The 18,229-nt window shown below is 52.7% G+C and overlaps 1 protein-coding gene and 1 long non-coding RNA gene across 2 annotated transcripts; one reads left to right on the forward strand and one right to left on the reverse strand.

Annotated features, from left to right (window-relative positions):
* Nucleotides 1–3,916: 3,916 nt before the first annotated feature.
* Nucleotides 3,917–8,012, reverse strand: LOC115029716 (uncharacterized). The gene is made up of 3 exons (XR_003835267.1): nucleotides 7,781–8,012; nucleotides 4,403–4,629; nucleotides 3,917–4,221 (listed from the first exon to the last, which is right to left on the reverse strand). It is a non-coding gene; the product is annotated as an uncharacterized LOC115029716 (long non-coding RNA).
* Nucleotides 8,013–8,202: 190 nt separating this feature from the next.
* Nucleotides 8,203–12,925, forward strand: Sox8 (SRY-box transcription factor 8). Its single transcript, XM_021149037.2, has 3 exons — nucleotides 8,203–8,759; nucleotides 9,834–10,066; nucleotides 10,777–12,925. The coding sequence occupies exons 1-3, from the start codon at nucleotides 8,347–8,349 to the stop codon at nucleotides 11,523–11,525; spliced, it is 1,395 nt and encodes a 464-aa protein (XP_021004696.1). The 5' UTR covers nucleotides 8,203–8,346; the 3' UTR covers nucleotides 11,526–12,925.
* The last annotated feature ends 5,304 nt before the right edge of the window (nucleotides 12,926–18,229 follow it).

Consider the following 18,229-nt stretch of genomic DNA (forward strand, 5'->3'; position numbering starts at 1 on the left):
AGGACTCAGATTTACCCTCCAGTGGCATGCGCAGAATCCCAAGGAGACACACCTTCAATGCTGCTTTTATATTTGACTTTATATTTAATAGCTTAGACTGGCCTTGAGCTATAAAGCCCAGAATGACAGCAAAGAAATTGTCCTCATGAGCTGCCTCCCTCGATGCTGGTATTACATGCCACTTGCCTGATAGCAATTCTTTTTTGTGTTAGGGGCCACTCCAGCACTGCCCACAAATGATACTAGAGAGGCGTTCTGCAGCAGAGGAAAGGAGGGCCACTGGTTGTTGTTTGTTTGTTTGTTTTTTAACAACTTATCCTTAGCATCTCCTTTTTGTGATTGCTGCTTTGACATATAAGTTACCAATGCTTGCATGGTTAAACATGGCATCACCAGCCAGAGGGATTATAATGCCAACTACAGGGCTCTCTGGAACAAGGGTTATTTTCATCCATCTTTCAGAGCTTTCTATGTATTAAAGATCTTGTGCCTTTCTGAATTATCACTGTTTTTTTTTTTTTTAACAACTTATCCTTAGCATCTCCTTTTTGTGATTGCTGCTTTGACATATAAATGACCAATGCTTGCATGGTTAAACAACCCATTAATATTTATATCTCTACACCAGCAGTGAGCCTTTTGTGGGTAAGGACTGGTGTGCCGTTGCTGGGACTCTTCCCAGCCTCCAGGCTTCCTGATACTAGAGTGCTAGCATAGAAATACAGCCTACAGCGGGCGTGGTGGCACACGCCTTTAATCCCAGCACTTGGGAGGCAGAGGCAGGTGGATTTCTGAGTTCGAGGCCAGCCTGGTCTACAAAGTGAGTGCCAGGACAGCCAGGGCTACACAGAGAAACCCTGTCTCAAAAAACCAAAAAAAAAAAACCAAAAAAAAAAAAAAACAACCCCCCCCCAAAAAAAAAACAAAAACAAAAAAAACTAAACAAACAAGAAATACAGCCTACAAAGTGCTTTGGGTGTTTTTCTTTAAGTTCCCTTTTCTTTTTCTTCAGAAGCACTCCCTTGGGAGCCCAGCTGAGAATATGCCCCATTACAGATGTTGTGATAGGTAATACTAATACTTCCCACCTGCCAGGCCTCCTACAGGCCAGCATTTGCCCAAGGTCTCAAGAATTTAGAGACTGAAGGAACTGTGTATCCAGATCTTTCAATAGGAACCCTTAGCCCTGCCTCTCCTCACTGGCATATGCCAGGCATGGGATGGGCCAGCAGAGACCTTTGGGGAGGGCAGCTTTAGTCTGCACAACTTCCTCAAATTATTTCTGGAAGCCAGAGCTATGCAGGGGATAGAAGGAGAGGAAGGACCGCTCTGCCATCAGGTGTGACCCTGGGTGCTGTGGCTCAGGTGGGGACCATCCTCACAAAGAGCCCTTTGTCCTCAGCTTCCCCTTGCAGTGGTAACATTGTCCTCCCTGCAGAAGGGCACAATGGGGCATTGTGAAGAGCACAAAGTGGACCTCTTGTTCCAGCATCCAGCGCTCCAGCTGGGACTGGGACTCAGCTCTAGGGTCCCTCTTGGATTTGCCCACGGTGGGCGAGGCCAGCAGAAGGGGTCTGCAGGAAATTTGGGTCCTCGGTGGCTGGAGATTCTTGCCCCTGGCCTGCCTTTCTGGGATGCCATCTGGAACCAGCTTTCAAGCAGGTCACACAGGGCAGGGTTGAGTCAAGAAGAGGTTATCATGCTTGCCTGTTTCTGCCCGAGTTTAATACAAAGTACATTGGGAAGCTGGGTATGGTGGTGCATACCTGTGATCCCAGTACTGGTGGTGCTGAGGCAGGAAGATTACAGCAAGTTTGAGCTGAAACACACTGGAGTGTCGCTCACCCATAAGAAGTGATAAAGCCGAACATGCTATATAGTATGGATGAACCTCAGGCTGAGATGAGCCTGATACATTGTAGGATAACATGCTATAGTATGGATGAGCCCTAAGACCTCAGGCTGAGATGAGCCTGATACATTGTAGGATAACATGCTATAGTATGGATGAGCCCTAAGACCTCAGGCTGAGATGAGCCTGATACATTGTAGGATAACATACTATAGTATGGATGAGCCCTAAGACCTCAGGCTGAGATGAGCCTGATACATTGTAGGATAACATGCTATAGTATGGATGAGCCCTAAGACCTCAGGCTGAGATAAGCCTGATACATTGTAGGATACTTTTTTTTTTAAAGGCACTTCCATTAGGAAAGACAGATTTGTGTTTTCCTGGGGTGAGTAAGAAAGAAGGGGATATGAGGCTTCCTTCAAGAATGTTGTGAAGCTAGATGGCTACATGACCATGCTGAGACCCTGCATGCTGCTGAATCCTTTGGCTTATGAGAATCGTGAATCCCTGACACCCCCCCTTTTTTTGAGACATCTTACTATGTAGCTCAGGATGGCCTTGAAATTGAAGCCATCCTCTTGCCTTTGTCTTATAAGTATTAGGATTACAGATGTGTATCATCATGCCTGTTTTTATCAGTGTTAAAAAAATGTAGATAAAAACTATGAGTCCCTTAAGTTTAATGTTTTACAATTATCTAGAAGGAAGGCATCCCTTATACTAGTCAGAGCAAGCTGTGGCTTATACCACGTGTGTGTGTGTGTGCATGTGTGTGTGTGTGTGTGTGTGTGTGTGCGCGCGCGCGCATGGATTGAACATCTGGTAGTTGAGCTGTTCCATTCAGCTGTGGTTCACATAGAAAGCAAAACCTAGACTGAGCTAAGCAGCTGGAGGCTCATATACTGGAGCTGGAGGGGGTCACAGAGAGAAGGGGCTGAGGTTTGCTCCTGTCTCCTAAGAGGCCACCATCATGAAGCAGGCTTCTAAATATCACTTTTAGCCAAAAACTACACAAACAGTCAAGCTGGCGGGCCAGAAGGAACTGAGGTGAGAGGCCCTGAGGTCTCTGGTCGCAGCAGCTATTAAAAAAAAAGGCAAAGCAGAGAGGGGTCCCAAGAGGGACTTCCAGCTCTGGACCCGGCTGGTGTCTCCAGAAGCTTGGGGCTCACCATTCCTAGTTGGGTCCCGTGTCCCAGCTGTCTGAAACCTCCAGCACAGTGGCTAAGATGGGTACAGGGACAGGGCACACTGCCCACTAGCTGGCAGCTCTCCCAGCAGCTGCGGAATGGCTTCACAGAGGAATGAGCCCCCTGTCAGCACCTCGTCCAGCTGTCCCCAGGCACCCTGGCCCAGCAGTCCCCACTGTCTCAGGGCTATTGTCCCTGACATGCAGTCGCAGCTGTTTCTGGCTCCCCAAGAACCCAGCCTGGGCTGAATATAATTGTGCAGCCTCCATTTACCCCAATTTTTCTTGTCTTGAAGTCTGCTTATGAAAGGAGGGGCAGGATCCACATCTGTTGCTTTTTCCTAGAAGAGTGGTCAGTTGAACTGGACCCCCGCCACCCCTGCCCTGACTGTCCAGCGGCCAAAACCCATCAGAGCCCAGCAGGTGCGGCAGTGAGCAGGTGTCATGCCATTTGCTGGTTGGACCAAAGCTGTGACATACAAGCGGCTGTTCTCCTGGCTACTGTCCTCTTCTGCTACACCCTCAGTTCCCCCATGTACCCCAGGGAGATGATGCCTTGTGAATCTCAACAGCAGCTGTGACTTCAAGGTCAAATGGAAGTAAGATGTCTGGGGTAGGGCCTTGAGCAGAACACGGCTGTGAGCTGTGTTCTGAACTGATAGAATTCTTGGAAAGTCCCATCCTAGAGATCAGAGCCCAGAGGCCTATGGATTGGACTCTGCCCACAGAGCCAGACTGTCACTAGGTCGACCACCAACTGTCCCACTAATGCAGCATACAGCTCCAAACAACTGTATATGGCCTGCTGGAATCTAACTGAAACCTTCTCACCACATTCAAGGGAATAAATGCAGGACAGACACAAGAAAGCCATTTATTGATGTGTTTAATTTGCCCTGGACACTTATAGGTATCTGGAACAGCAAATCATGGCAGAAAAGGTTTGGGCTATGGGGCCATTTGTTACATTTTTATTCTAAGTCACCCTTTGCTTTTCAGCGGAAGCTGGAAACAAAGTTCTGATTAGTAAAGTTGTAACTGCAGACACCAGGGATGGGATCTGAAAGGTGGAGCCTGGGAAGATGAACACAGAAATCAGGTGGCCCAAGAGTGAGTCCCCATCAGCATCTGCTCCAGGATATTATGTCTCACTTCCGAGGGGATCAACAGCCGTAGGATCCTGGCATGGAGCAGGTAATGGGGAAAGCCAGGATCAGTGTGGTGCGGAGTTCCCCAGACAAATCCAAGGCATAGGGCTAGAGACCCAGGTGTCTAGTGTCAGCATGAGTCTTTCCCCATCCACCGTAGCCCATGCTGACACGATCACTGGACTTCCCCATCCCAGTGACAGATGCCGATACCTTTGCTGAAGGCTGCATGGAGTCGGTTTCCACCCAGGGAAAGCCACTTGTGATCCCCAAGGAGCCTAGTGAGGATGGCTCTGACTTCAAAAACACCAACTGTCGAATGCCAAGGAGGAAGTACCAAGACCCACTGTATACTGTTGGGAGTCAGCTCTACCCAGGGCCCTGATAGGGTGAAGGATGGGGCCCAGCTTGAAGTTCAGGAACCCAGGAGCTCCAGAGGCCTGGGACAAAGCAGTAGAAATGATAGCTGTTCCCAATACATCTTGGGCTCCGCACACACCTGTCACACCGCAGAGGCTGTGTTGGACTCCAGTGCTTGGGTTAAACAGAGCCCCTTTCCAGAATCCTTTCAGACTGAGAACAGCTAAGTAGCCGGTCCCACCCTGCTGTTACCAGTCTCTTCCAAAGCGGTGCCTCCCGAGGGGTGTCAAACACCCAAGTTGCTGCTGGGCTGGATGGAGCATGACCACACACACAATACTGGAGCCAGAGGCATGCAGGGCTGCAGATGTGGTGCTGCAGAAAAACTGCTCCTGTGGGTCTGAGGGATGGAGCACGAAGCAGCAGAGAGGGGTGGATACCAACACCTTATCGATGACAATTCTATTGAGGGACTAGCTCTGATCCCAACTGCAGCTTCCACTGCAGACAGTTCTAACAGCATCCCTGAGACCACTGGATTACCATGGGGGTGGAAGGTCGAGTGCTTGGCCCAGTGCCCCGAGCATGTTACTGGGAGGCCAGCCTTCTGGGATTGACAAGTAGACTTTAAAAGCATCAACTGTCCAATCCCTAGGAGGACCCATGGCCTCTTGGAACCCAGTGGTCAGGGCAGCAGTCTACAGGAGCTTTGCTCTGAGTTCACCCTTCACCACCTCCACATTTGTCTCTTCTAGGCCCGCAATTAAAAATCTCCACGGCTATGCTGGGATGCCCTGCCAACTGCCTGACATACGGCTCTGGATGCAGGGGAAGAGGGAGAAGCAGGCCAAGGCTGAGGGCACACAAGCCAACCTCAGGTTCACAGGCCCACTCCATTACTTTTCCCAGGCTCCAAGACTGGTCCAGGAATGGGCACCTGAACAGAGTTCAGGCAATGATATCTTCACTCTAGAACTGCAAAACCCACGTGACGATGGGGAAGCCCAGGCTTAGGGAAAAGCCAAGGAGGCAGGTGGGGGCAGGAAGAAAAAAAGAGAGAGAAGGAGGAACTGGTCCACACCTGGACAAGGTCCGATGCCCCACAAGGTAAAACAGAGAGGCAGTTTCAATAGCTTCCACTCATGTTTTTAAAGATCTGTAGATTCCTGTGTTATTAAATGCCCTGTGCTGTCTGGGACTTCAGGGCCTTTTGCATATGATGCTGCCTACAGGGACTATTGTTTTCTCCTTTTATAGTAGCAGCAGGCTTCAGATCACAGCTAAACCATCACATCCTTCTAAAAGTCTCCTACCCTACTGGGTGCATCTTGAGGAAGGACTAGCTCTTTCCCTGCCCTCGACACTAGGAACTCCAGGTCAGAGACCATGAAGCAGGGTCCTGATGATTTGGTTCTAGGAGGCCCTGGTATGATGCTGTGTTTGATCAGTCCTAGAGAAGACATGAGCCCACCCTATTCAGCAACTTTCTTTCTAGCAGCTGCAGCTTCACGTCTGCTCAGGGTCTCTCTGGTGGCTGAGGATGTGAACCAATTGGCTTGAAAGGAGTCTAAAGATCTGGAGGGTGTACTGATCTTTTAAGATGATCATGGGCTTGGAGCTTGGAGCACTGTGTGCCCACAGATTGTACTGGGCTCAATTCTGAGCACAGAGCCTGGAAGAGCTCAGGGCACCCCTTGCGTGTCAGTGCTTGTACTGAGCGGGACTGGATGAGTTCCTGACAACGCATAGTGGTCTATACCTGTATAACAAGGGCTGACTACACCAGGGTCCGCCAGGGCCCTGTCAGGGGGTCACGGCAGCCCAAGGGACAGGAAGATGCAAACTGTAGGTAGAGCCACCTCCTTTCTTCCATCGTCCGAGCAGTCTGGGGATCAGACGTGAGTATATTCACAATGGGTGAGGGCCAGGAAGAGCTACCCAGAGAACCTGGAATACCCAATACAAACTCAGATTTGTGCTTTCTTAGAAACGTGGAGGTCTCTGTTAAGGCCTGCAGGTGTGACAGCATGGGTTCATGGAGACTCAGAAGGTAGAGACTTGAGACCTTAGGGGTCAGGTCCTGAGAGGAGCTAGGCCTGGTCTCCGTCCTCAACTCTGCCGCTAAGCCTTCTTTTGCTGGGATGGATGGTGCACCAGATAGCAGGGTTCTTTATGCCTCTAAGACAGCTTCTTTCCAAGAGGTGGGACCCTGAGTGGAGGGATCCCCAAGGGACAGGATTGCCACTACAGATGTACAGGGAAGGGTCTTTCTTGGCAGGTAATGGTTAAAATATGGAGAGAGTTCAGCAGGCAATGGCAGCTAGCTCTCCATCCACACAACACACACACATACACAGTGAGAGAGAGACAGAGACAGAGACAGACAGAGAGGGGAGAGGGAGGGAGACAGAGAGAGGTGGGGAGAGAGAGAGAGAGAGAGAGAGAGAGAGAGAGAGAGAAAGAGAGAGAGAGAGAAGAACTAGAATAAGGTCACCATTAAGGTAGTTTCTCTTCCTTAGCTGTCCCCTCAGCAGGAAGCAGGGACTTGGACCTTCTCCCTCTGTCCAGAGCTGTAGATGCCCTAAGGCCACACTGCACAAGACTGGCCTTTTCCAGGTCTGCAGGGAAAGTCTGATTGGAGGTTGGGATCCCAGACCTGAAGGTTAGGGCACCACTCACGGCTTGGGTGGAGTTGGAGATTATTAGAGACCACAGTTCTTCCCTGCAGCCGCCTCCACAGGCTTGGGAAACAGGTGGCCTCCTTTAGGGTTACCGAGCTCTCAGGAGCCACAGCTCTATGCCACCCAGACAAGCTTAGGGTGGCAGGTACATCGCCTCCTTTGAGTTTGGCGAGAGACTCCTAGCTGCACTTGGAGACCTCCAGGCTGGGAGCCAAATCGCGGGGGCGACCTCGGGCGCGGTTTGGAGTCAGGCTTGGCGCTCGCCTCGGGAGAAACGTCCCCTCTCCGACCCTGAGCACTCTCCGCCTTCTCTCTAGGCGCTGAGGAGAAGCGGCCCAGCGTGGTTTCCGCCTCCGCCAGACCACCCAGGCCCGCCCGCCAGGGCCTCCGCGCCCCCACCACAGGTCATACCCGGAAGGACCCGAGCCCCCGCGTCCGGCCCCTCCATCCGCCTGACCGCCCTCAGGGACTCAGCAGTCACTGCCAGAGCAGACCCGCCCAGCGCCCCTGCCCTCCCACCTCTGTCTAGCCCCGGGGTCCTCCAGCTCACCTAGGTGCGGGAGTTACCAGGGTCACCTGGTGGCTCTTGTCATTGCGCCACCCTGCGGGCAGAACCCAGGCTTGGTTGCAATAGCGGATTCGAGCCCCACATTGGAGGGAGGGATGTTGGACTCAGGAACCTTGTGGATTAGCATCCTCGCCTGCCGCCGTGCTGCTGAGATCCATGCACTAGGCAGTCAGTCACCCTTAGCCCTCTGACCCAGCCTCAGCCGAGGGATCAGGCTGCGGGGCGCCTGGCCCACGTGGTACGGAGGGTGGAGCGGGGTCGCAAGGCTTCTTTGGATTCGGGGAGGGGCATACAAGCTCCGCCTGGGGAGGACCTGCCAACCCGGACCGGGAGGGGCGGGGTTTCGGCCACGGCTTAAAGAAACTTGTTGCGGGTCCCAGAACTGAGACTGAGCTACTGCGGCGGAGGAGCGGCTGCTGGGCCCCTGCGGTGAGGACAAAGATTGGGTCCTGCGTGGCAACCTTGGATTCCAGAGTGTCCGTCCACAGAGTGACCGGGCGCGACCCCTGCGTCCATCCCCACTGAGTGCCCCTCCGCGCGTGGCCCCGATGCTGGACATGAGTGAGGCCCGCGCCCAGCCTCCCTGCAGCCCGTCTGGCACCGCTAGCTCCATGTCACACGTGGAGGATTCGGACTCCGACGCGCCACCGTCGCCCGCGGGATCAGAGGGCTTGGGCCGCGCGGGGGGCGGCGGCCGAGGGGATACTGCTGAGGCAGCAGACGAACGCTTTCCAGCCTGCATCCGTGATGCCGTGTCGCAGGTGCTTAAGGGCTATGACTGGAGTCTGGTGCCTATGCCGGTGCGCGGCGGCGGTGGCGGCACGCTCAAGGCCAAGCCACACGTGAAGCGGCCCATGAATGCCTTCATGGTGTGGGCACAGGCGGCGCGCCGCAAGCTGGCGGACCAGTACCCGCATCTCCATAACGCAGAGCTCAGCAAGACCCTAGGCAAGCTGTGGCGGTGAGTGTGGGGACTCTTGACACTCTGGCTGAGGAAAGGAGTGTAGGGGCTGAAGGAGGTGACTTCGTGCCCCACCTTGGGTTGTGCTCCTGGGCTGGTTCCAGGGTGGGTCTGGTCAACAGAGACACCAGGTGTGGGACTTTGGAGATGGACGGAGGCCAGTGCCTGGAGTGTGACCCTCCAGTCCTTTCTCCTCTCCTGGGATATCCTGCTGAGAACTGCAGAACTGGGGATCGTAGTATCGAGTGGTCACCACGGCCTGTGGGCATACTGGGCAGGCATCAAGCTGCTTTGTCCTGGGCAGAAGCTGGGACCCCAGGGTCCATGAGGAGTCCAAGTCCTCTGGCAGGTATTGCTCCCAGGCCACAGCAACCTGGAATTGGGGAAGGAAAGAGCAGGTGAAAGTGACAGCTCAGTGAGTGCTTTGGCCTGAGAAAGGCAGGCATTATTGAAGACAGCTGCACAGTCCCACCTCCCAAGCTGCCTCTATTCGAGTTTGAAACAGTGTGTGGTAGTGATACTGGGTTGAGCAGGACAGCCAGGTTGTCTTGCCCTCTCAGCTTGGCCGGCAAGTTGAGGTTCAAGGTCGAGAGATTCTCAGGGTGTGTGTGTGTGCTCTGAGGACAATCTCCCGGAGTTTCTCCATCACTCCTGGCAACTTGGGATGGCTGGTTTCCAGAAAGCCTTCCTTGCCTTTGTCTAAGTATAGTTTTCACTGGGTCCTGTTGTCTTTCTTGAGAGAGATTGGTGGTGGTGGTGGTAGTGGCGGCAGTGGTAGCGGTGGTGGGTGACTGGATGAGCAAATAGTGCTGGAAAGGGGGACTTCGAGAAAGATGGAGAATTGGGTTTTTTTCCTGGTCTTTAGACCACACAGGCCTGTTGGGCTCTGCCCCACTGGTGTCGGAGTTCTCAGCAGGAGGGCAGGTTACCCCTTGGAGGGTATCCTGAACTCTCCGGCACCCTATCCTGTGCTCCAACTGTCTGACTGCAGGCAGCAGTGTTTGCTGGCGCTGCCTAGGTCCTTGGCAAGCCTGGAGCTCCGTGGGCATTCTCGCTCTACTGTGTTTTCTGTAGCTTGCTGAGTGAAAGCGAGAAGCGACCATTTGTGGAGGAGGCCGAGAGGCTCCGTGTGCAGCACAAGAAAGACCACCCAGATTACAAATACCAGCCAAGGCGAAGGAAGAGTGTGAAGACTGGCCGGAGCGACTCAGACTCTGGTACTGAACTGGGCCACCACCCTGGTGGTCCCATGTACAAAGCTGATGCAGTGCTCGGCGAGGCACACCACCACAGTGACCACCACACAGGTGGGCTCCAGGACCCTTAGCATGGGGGACGGGCTGATCTGGAGTGTGGGTAGATCTTCCCTCCAGGGATGGCAGTCTGTGGAGGGCCGGGTCTTCCCCGATCCCTTGGAAAAAACCTCTGGATGTAGCTATTTCTTATGTACAAAAGGAGGGGGTTGCATAGCTCCATCTAGCACTCTGGAGATGTCTATCGTCACCAGGACTTACTCACAATCTGCCTCCACTCTACAGTAACAACAGCATGGGTCAATAACCCCAGCCTCAGAATCAGGCTGGTGGGTGGGGTCCTAGCAGCTAAGCAGCCGAAGTGAAGCTGGAGGCAGGCCGGCCGTGAGCTTCCGTTTACTGGGCTGTGGTGGGGAAAGAACGGGGTTGTGTGGGTTCACCTTGGTCCAGTGCCCAGGGCCAAGCATTCCAAAAGTGCCCCATTAATGCTAGTTCTGGTGGGGCTGGCTGGCCACCTTCCATCCCCCCACCCAGGTCTTCAGGGAGGAGCCTTGGGTCTTCCCACAGCACAGTGCCAAATGGAATTTTCTCAGCCAGTAAGTGAGGGCTAGGTCTGAATTTGCAGGAATTTCTGGGAAGGTAAGGAAACAAAAGGCCGTTGATTTGTACCTGTGGCAGTTACCAGGGTTCCTGGTGTCACCCACCAGCTCCACCCTGGTCCCACAGAAGGAGCATTCATCTTTGCAATATACTTTCTTCCTCAGGCCAGACCCATGGGCCACCCACCCCACCCACCACCCCCAAGACGGACCTGCACCAGGCGAGCAATGGAAGCAAGCAAGAGCTAAGGCTGGAAGGGCGCCGCCTGGTGGACAGCGGGCGCCAGAACATCGACTTCAGCAATGTGGACATCTCCGAGCTCAGCAGCGAGGTTATCAGTAACATGGATACCTTCGATGTCCATGAATTTGACCAGTACTTGCCCCTCAATGGCCACTCAGCCCTGCCCACAGAGCCCAGCCAGGCCACTGCCTCTGGCTCCTATGGAGGCGCTTCCTACTCGCACTCCGGGGCAACCGGCATAGGGGCATCCCCTGTGTGGGCCCACAAGGGAGCTCCCTCGGCTTCAGCTTCGCCCACAGAGGCAGGACCCCTTAGGCCACAGATCAAGACGGAGCAGCTGAGTCCCAGCCACTACAACGACCAGTCACATGGCTCACCTGGCCGTGCTGACTATGGCTCTTACAGTGCCCAGGCCAGCGTCACCACAGCTGCCTCTGCCACGGCTGCCAGCTCCTTCGCCAGCGCACAGTGTGATTACACTGACCTGCAGGCTTCCAACTACTACAGCCCCTACCCTGGCTACCCTCCCAGCCTCTACCAATACCCTTACTTCCATTCATCCCGTCGGCCCTATGCCTCGCCACTGCTCAATGGGCTCTCTATGCCACCCGCACACAGCCCCAGCAGCAACTGGGACCAGCCTGTGTACACCACCCTGACCCGACCCTGAGGCTGCTGCATCCAGGAAGTCTAGCCAGGTCTTTGAGTTCTTCCGGAGTGTACTCGGTAGAGGTTGGAGGCAGCCAGCACGGCCTTACTCCGTCAAGTGCCTGCTGAATGTGCAGGAAGCCAGGCTTTGTCACCCTGTGTCCCTTTGCTTCTGGATATCCAAACTTCTGCCAGGGGACAGAGCTCTCTTTTCCCCCTCTTCTTTCTCTGAGGTGACTGGTGGTTTCCAAAACAGGCATTCCGTTGCTCTCCGGTTTGGATACATGTACACCAGCTCCCGAGTTTTGCATCTCAGTAGATAAGAAGATAGTTATGCCTAAGGACAAAGGAGAGAATGGGCTTCATGTCCTTACCAGCCTACCCAAGACCTCCCTGGGACCAAGGGATGCTGTTCCCACGGTGAAAGCATGAAAGGACATCTGTGGATGCTTGAGGATACATCCAACCCGGAGACTCTCTTGGGACCAATGTGAGATCGAGGGGTTTCTCATTACCACCGTTCTTCCCAGCAAGGTTTGGCTGAGATGAACACTTTCTGTGTTTATTTTTATTTTTTGTTATTTTTATTTTAAGGCTTAAACATGTTTGTTTTTGAAAGGTGTTGAAGACGTATTTATGTTCCGTTGTTATTTTATCTTTAATTAATGAAGTCATTTGTGCAGAGAGTAGAATTTAAGACAAAATTAAAGTGGGGAAGCTTGCTCTGTAAAGGGCAGGAGGGAGGTGACTCAGAATCCCGAAGCATCTCTTTGCTTGGCCTTCGGATGTCCCTGGAGGCCTCCACCAGGCACAGGAGGAAGTGATCAACCTCTTAGGGTCTAGTTAGACCAAGAAGCCTGGCACCATCCTTGGGCCAGACATTGAAAGGCAGGAGTAGCATCTCTGCCTTCATGGTGCCAAGCAGTAGAAGACGGAATTTCCTGCAAGCTGGGCAGCTGCAGAACCACGATAATCTTGGCTCTTTGGCACCAGGCGCTACTTACCAAGCTGTGAAAGGAGAGCCTCCCCGACTAACCTGCTTAGGTTCCTAGTTAGAGAGTAACATCTGCTTCCCTGCCTGCGTCGCTGTGTCGAGTGTATAAACCGGCTACGTCACGGAAACTTGTGCCTTGAACACTTTGTATATTTACTCACATTTGAGAAGTTTCGCTTCTTTTTAATTTTTCTACTTTTCCTACCTTTTTTTAGAGGGGAAAAAAATCCTGCCTTTTTTTTTTTCTTTCTTCAGCTTATCTCCTTCCGGGGGCCGAGGTGGGAACCACAGCAAACTCATTTTTATGCAGTCTTTTTTTTTTTTTTTTTTTTTGGTGTTGAATTCAGAAAGACATTTGCTGTCCTTGACTTGCTGTGTTTTGTTCCTTTCTGACCAGGCAATGCTAACTTTTGTACAGATCAATTTGATAAAATTAAAAAAAAAATGTTTTCTCTACTTGGAGCACGTTTTGAGTATTACTTCTTTTAAGCCTGGGGGTTCTTGCAGGAAGGTTCCTGACAAAGATGAATACAACGCTGCTGAGAGCCTGGGTCCCGCTGCCTTAAGCAGGCCACTGGGGGGAGGGGAGAGAGCCAGCCTGGACTCCCTAAGGTGGGAACTTCCTCACCTTAGGGAGTAGCCAACCCTGTCACAACCACTTGGTCTGAATTTAAACATCATGCCTTTAGCCTTGTCTGGCTTCCTCATTTTGAAGGTTTGCTCCAAAGCAGACAGATACAGGTCCAGACGGGCCATTCCAAGCCATGCTTTCCTCCCAGCCGAATCGAGGCTGGTATCTGGGTGGCAGGACAGTGTCTCAAATCGATGGGCATTTTCTCTTCTGGGAGCAAGGTCCTGGCTCAGAGCCAGGCTGGGAGCAGAGAAGAACCATCCCAAGAGAGCCTGCTGCTTGGAGCAAAGTTTCTAGGGAGAAAATGGTTGTGAGGAGAGAGAGCAAGTAGGGGGAGGGGTTCTGGCCAAGTCTCCCGGGTGCATGTGGCTAGCAGGGGCTGCCAGAGCTGGCTGCATCTCAGCTATGTAGACTTCAGTCTTGGTCTGGGAGTGGGGTAGCCATGTTTCTCTAGAGCCCCAGTGTGTGTGTGTGTGTGTGTGTGTGTGTGTGTGTGGTGTGTGGTGTGTGGTGTGTGTGTGTGTGTGTGTGTGTGGTGTGTGGTGTGTGTGTGTGTGTGTGTGTGTGTGTGTGTGTGTATGTGTGTGTGTGGGTGGTGTGTGTGTGGTGTGTGGTGTGTGTGTATGTGTGTGTGTGTGTGTGGTGTGTGATGTGTGTGGTGTGTGTGGTGTGTGGTGTGTGTGTGTGTGTGTGTGTGTGTGTGTGTGTGTGTGGTGTGTGTGGTGTGTGTGTGGTGTGTGTGTGGTGATTTATTACTGCCCCAGTTTAAGAAGCTTGACTCTAGAGCCTGCCAAGAACAGCATTCAGAACGTCACTTGGGTTTATAGGAGCTCGTGAGGTCTGAGTGTACCAAGCTTCCAGGTGTAGGAGATTCTGAGGATGGTGCTCTGAGAACCAGGTTCATGGATGGCTGATGTCTTCGAAGGCTACTGTCCATGTAGACCCAAACCCTGCCAGTCCTGCATCCAGCCAAGGGTTGTCTGAATCCATATGGTCCCCAGAGTTCTCTCATTGACACCCCAGACCAAGGAGAACCCCAGGTTCCCGGCTCGCTGACAAAGCCGTGAAACCCTGCTGTTGGGTTAGGATTAGCTTTGGGGCTTGCCAGGTTCCCAAGGGCCGAGTGGCCCTGCCAGTTCTGTTGGGACTTGGCAAGCCTCCTGAGGATTAACTCCTGGGGCCCAGGGCCCTTCTGTCTTGCCAGCCAGCCCTGATTCTGGGTGTTGCTTCCTGCGAACCTCTTGTATCTGAACATCATGACGTGGGGGCACCAGTGTCCTGGCCTGGCTACCCAAACTTTCTTCTTGTAGATTCTCCGTACTTTGTACCTCCCTGCCTGCTTCCACCTCAACTCCTGGGGCTTCCTACTGGTGCTGTCTGTCCTCAGAGATGGAACCTTCCAAAGTTATCATCCATCCTGGGAGGCTCCCAGTGCTGGGGGTGCTGGGGCTGGGACTGGGACAGACAGCTTGGGGAGGAAGGAGTTCTGATGTGCTGGCCCATAGGAAGAGATTGTGTGGTGTCTCCTGAGAACTTTAGTCTAAAAATAGTTCCCTGGCCAGCTTCGCCCTGAGTCCAAGCTTTAGAGTCCTGTTCTTTCAGAAAGCACCCATCCTGTTAGCCCATCCCAGGGGCAAATTGGCAGAAAGTCCCTCCTCTTCATTTCTTTACCCAATACAATGTTAGCTCTGACCTCAGCGGAGGTCAGAGCTAACCTCTGTTCAACAGAAAGGGGGTAGTGGTCTTGTCGGCCCCAGCATCCGAGAGACTGGGAAAAGCCCCCTCCATCCCCTACTGATCTTCTTGGTGTAGTATCAGCTCTTGGGAGCTGGTATCTATTTGGTCAAGTTCATGTCCATCCTGGCTATCAGTAACTGATAGAGGACGTCTGTCCTCCGGGCACTCCCTATCTTTACAGACTCTCCCAGGTAGTCAGTTTGACTATTCAACATGCTGTATCCTATGGCCTCAGTTAAGGCTCAGCACAGAGAGTGGTTACCAGAGGTGCACAGTCCTGGCCTGGGGTCTCTACCCCCACCTTTCCTTCACAGTGTCTGACCTCATGTCAAGGGACTCCAGCCCTGCCAAGGACTGAGGCTCTCTGCCCACCTCACATTTGCTGTGGCTGCTGTCAGTGGCATTGGGCCCCAGTGTACTCTTGGGAGGTAATGTCCCAGCTGCTAGGCACTGGACAGATATGGACACTCATCTGTAGGCTGTGAACCAGCATTATCTCCAGTCTCCCAGTGTTACTAGGCCCAGTGTGACTCTTAAGACAAGGAGATAAATTGTCTGGCACCCAGGCAAATAACTGTCCTGAGGGAGGAGGGTTGGCTAGGACCTCATGCTGTCCGTCCCTTTTTATGCTAGTGGCACGTAAGGCGGCCTTCATCACCTAGTAAGGCCATCTGGTACTGGTTTTGCAGCCCGGCATTGCCACTGATTGGGCTGGTGGCTCCCAGTCACCTTGTCCCCCAGCCAGGAGCCTCCCCACTGGGTGCCCTGATATTTCCAGGGGTTGCGGTCAACAAAGGGATGTTAGTCACCCCCTCCCGCAACATATACCAAATTTTGATTCTTAGGGTATCCTGTAACCCAAGGCCATTTGGACTGAAACCTTCACAACTTTGGGGCCTCTGTACATGATGGGTGTCCAGGAGTTGTGCTGCCTGTATATGAGAGGCATCCAAAACACAGCCGTGCATGACTGAGTGCCTCTTCTCTCCCAACCCTAAGTCCCTCAGAGCTCCTCAGCTGTGACTGGCAATGGCTTGCTTGCTTTCTTCCTTCCTTTCTCTCTTCCTCTCTCTCTCTTTCTTCCTTCCTTCCTTCCTTTCTTCCTTTCTTCCTTTCTTTCTTTCTTTCTTTCTTTCTTTCTTTCTTTCTTTCTTTCTTTCTTTCTTTCGACAGGGCCTCTCTCTACATGGCTCTGGTATCTATCTATCTATCTATCTATCTATCTATCTATCTATCTATCTATCTATCGACAGGGTCTCTCTCTACATGGCTTTGGTACTCACTATGGAGACCAGGTTAACCTCGAACTCAGACCACCCTGCCTCTGTCTCCTCGGTGTGTGCCTCTACACTGGGCTGAGAATGCTGCTTGGGAGTGCGGGGCACTCACTGAGAATAGGACTTGCCTGTGGCTAAGCACACTGTGCAGACACCCAACAGTGACTATCAGAGGGATCGTCACTCCCTCAAACCTCTTGAGAATCTTTTTGGTCATGTGCAAAATGAGGTGGGTGTTTGAGACAAGGAAATAGCCTTCACTTTTTCCTCTCTGCCTTTTCCCAGAACTGAAGCCCAGATGCCCCTCAAGAGCCTCTTCTCCCCCGACCCCTCAGACACCCACTCCCTCCCAGCATCCAGGCATATGGACCAGCTTCCTGTGGGGAGGCAGGATTTCACAGTGGTTAGAGAAGCTGCCATTTACCAGTTTCCCCCATGCCTATGGAATGCTGACAAGCTCACTGAAATCCTGGGAGAATTAGCCAAGCCACTGGCCACTGGCTGACCTCTGTGTAGCACCTTCCTTTCTTCTTGACCCAATCTCAAGGGCACGTGTCTGGATCCTTGTCCGGTATCAGATGTCCCTCTACAAGCATTTCTGTTCCCCTAGCCCCCTTTTCTTCACCAGGTTGGAATCTAGGTGGGTCCCCTTCAGTTTGTATGTAGGGGCAAAGGGGCTAGATCCTCAAATGTACATCTGGGCCCCCTAGAGAAATCCTGGCAAAGTCTTCATCTTTCAGGAGACCCTCCCACACCAGGTTCTTGGACTAGCTCACTTCTAGATTTTCTGGGATGTCTAGCCCAGAGGACCTTGTAAAGGGTTAAGGGGCGCAGGCAACTATGCCCACACTGGGTTGAGCGGCTGGTGCCCGGCCAGGAGCTGGGAAGGCACTGCATTTTAATGAATCATTATTGCTGGCAAAGCCTTTGTCTTTCTTTATCCGGTGCACAATAAAAGAATTAATTAGACAGAAAATGGCAGGCCAAGGAACTGACAGGTCATTAAGGGCTGCTGAGTGACCGATGAGACACAGGCCAAGCGGAGTTCCGCCCCGGAATGATAATGGCCAGCCGGGTGCTTTGTATGCAGGACCAGTGGGCCCCGGTGGACAGCACTGTGGCTGCCTTTATGGGCTAGGCAGACACAGGCCCCCGATGATCTGGATAGCGGGGAGAGAGAGTTGGATAGATGAATGAAATTAGGTACTAATTTCTGTGTTTAGAATCAGAAGGGATCTTGGGGAGATGGTTCTGTCCTTTGAGCTTTCCTTCCTGGATTAGGGAGTCAGATGCAGTGTGGATACAGGGATGGTGCTCCCTGTATTACAAGAACTAGATGGGGCAGGAGGGGAGAGATGGGACAGCACAGGAGGGAGGAGCCAGCCTTGGCTGCTGCTGGCTTTGTCATTCAAACATCACCAGAAAACACAGACGAGCTCTCACACTCAGAAAATTTGAGTTCCCTGCAGATTGGTGTTCTTGCCAGGGATCACCGAGTGTCCAGAATGGATGAGTCCAGCTCAAAATAGGAGCAGAGATGCAGGCCAAATAAGAAGCTCACAGCTAGGTCCTGCTGCCCGCAACCTCTGGCCAACAGGAGGTTCAGCTGGCCTAGTCTCTGATTCAGTGTCTTATCCTCTCAACCTCCGTGAGAACCACTGGGGTTCCAATTATTGGGTGTACCCTTGTTTGCTTCCCTGACCTGCAGGTCTGGGAGAGAGTTGTAAAACCCTAGACTACTTTGAAGAAAGACCTTCCCTGCTTGCCTGCTGATGATGTCAGAACCCAAACAGGGTAAGTCAGCCTGTCAGTCAGCAGCCATTCCTGGGGAAGATGATATCACCCTCCAGCTCTGCTGCACCCAGAGCTGTGCTGCCTCCTCTCATCAGCTAGGAGTCGGGGGCAGGGACGAGGCCAGCAGCCACCATGGACTTTTATCTATGAAAGTACAGCTGCCAAGATCTGTCCCTGGGACACCAGGAACAACAAGGTTGTGTGGGAGGAACTGCCCTGCCCGGAGACCATCCCCAAGCATAGACAGAGGCAGGCACTGGAGGACCCTGGGGGACAGGCAGGCACTGGAGGAC

The sequence above is a fragment of the Mus caroli genome, unplaced genomic scaffold, assembly GCF_978045245.1.
Source record: "Mus caroli unplaced genomic scaffold, Mus_caroli_1 scaffold_18, whole genome shotgun sequence".
Taxonomy (NCBI): Eukaryota; Metazoa; Chordata; class Mammalia; order Rodentia; family Muridae; genus Mus; species Mus caroli.

Excerpts from the sequence above, each read along its gene's own strand:
- Sox8 (XM_021149037.2), top strand. The coding sequence starts at position 8,347 with ATGCTGGACATGAGTGAGGCCCGCGCCCAGCCTCCCTGCAGCCCGTCT. Across the intron at positions 8,760-9,833 it reads ACCCTAGGCAAGCTGTGGCG|CTTGCTGAGTGAAAGCGAGA; the intron begins GTGAGTGTGGGG and ends TGTTTTCTGTAG. Across the intron at positions 10,067-10,776 it reads CCACAGTGACCACCACACAG|GCCAGACCCATGGGCCACCC; the intron begins GTGGGCTCCAGG and ends TTTCTTCCTCAG.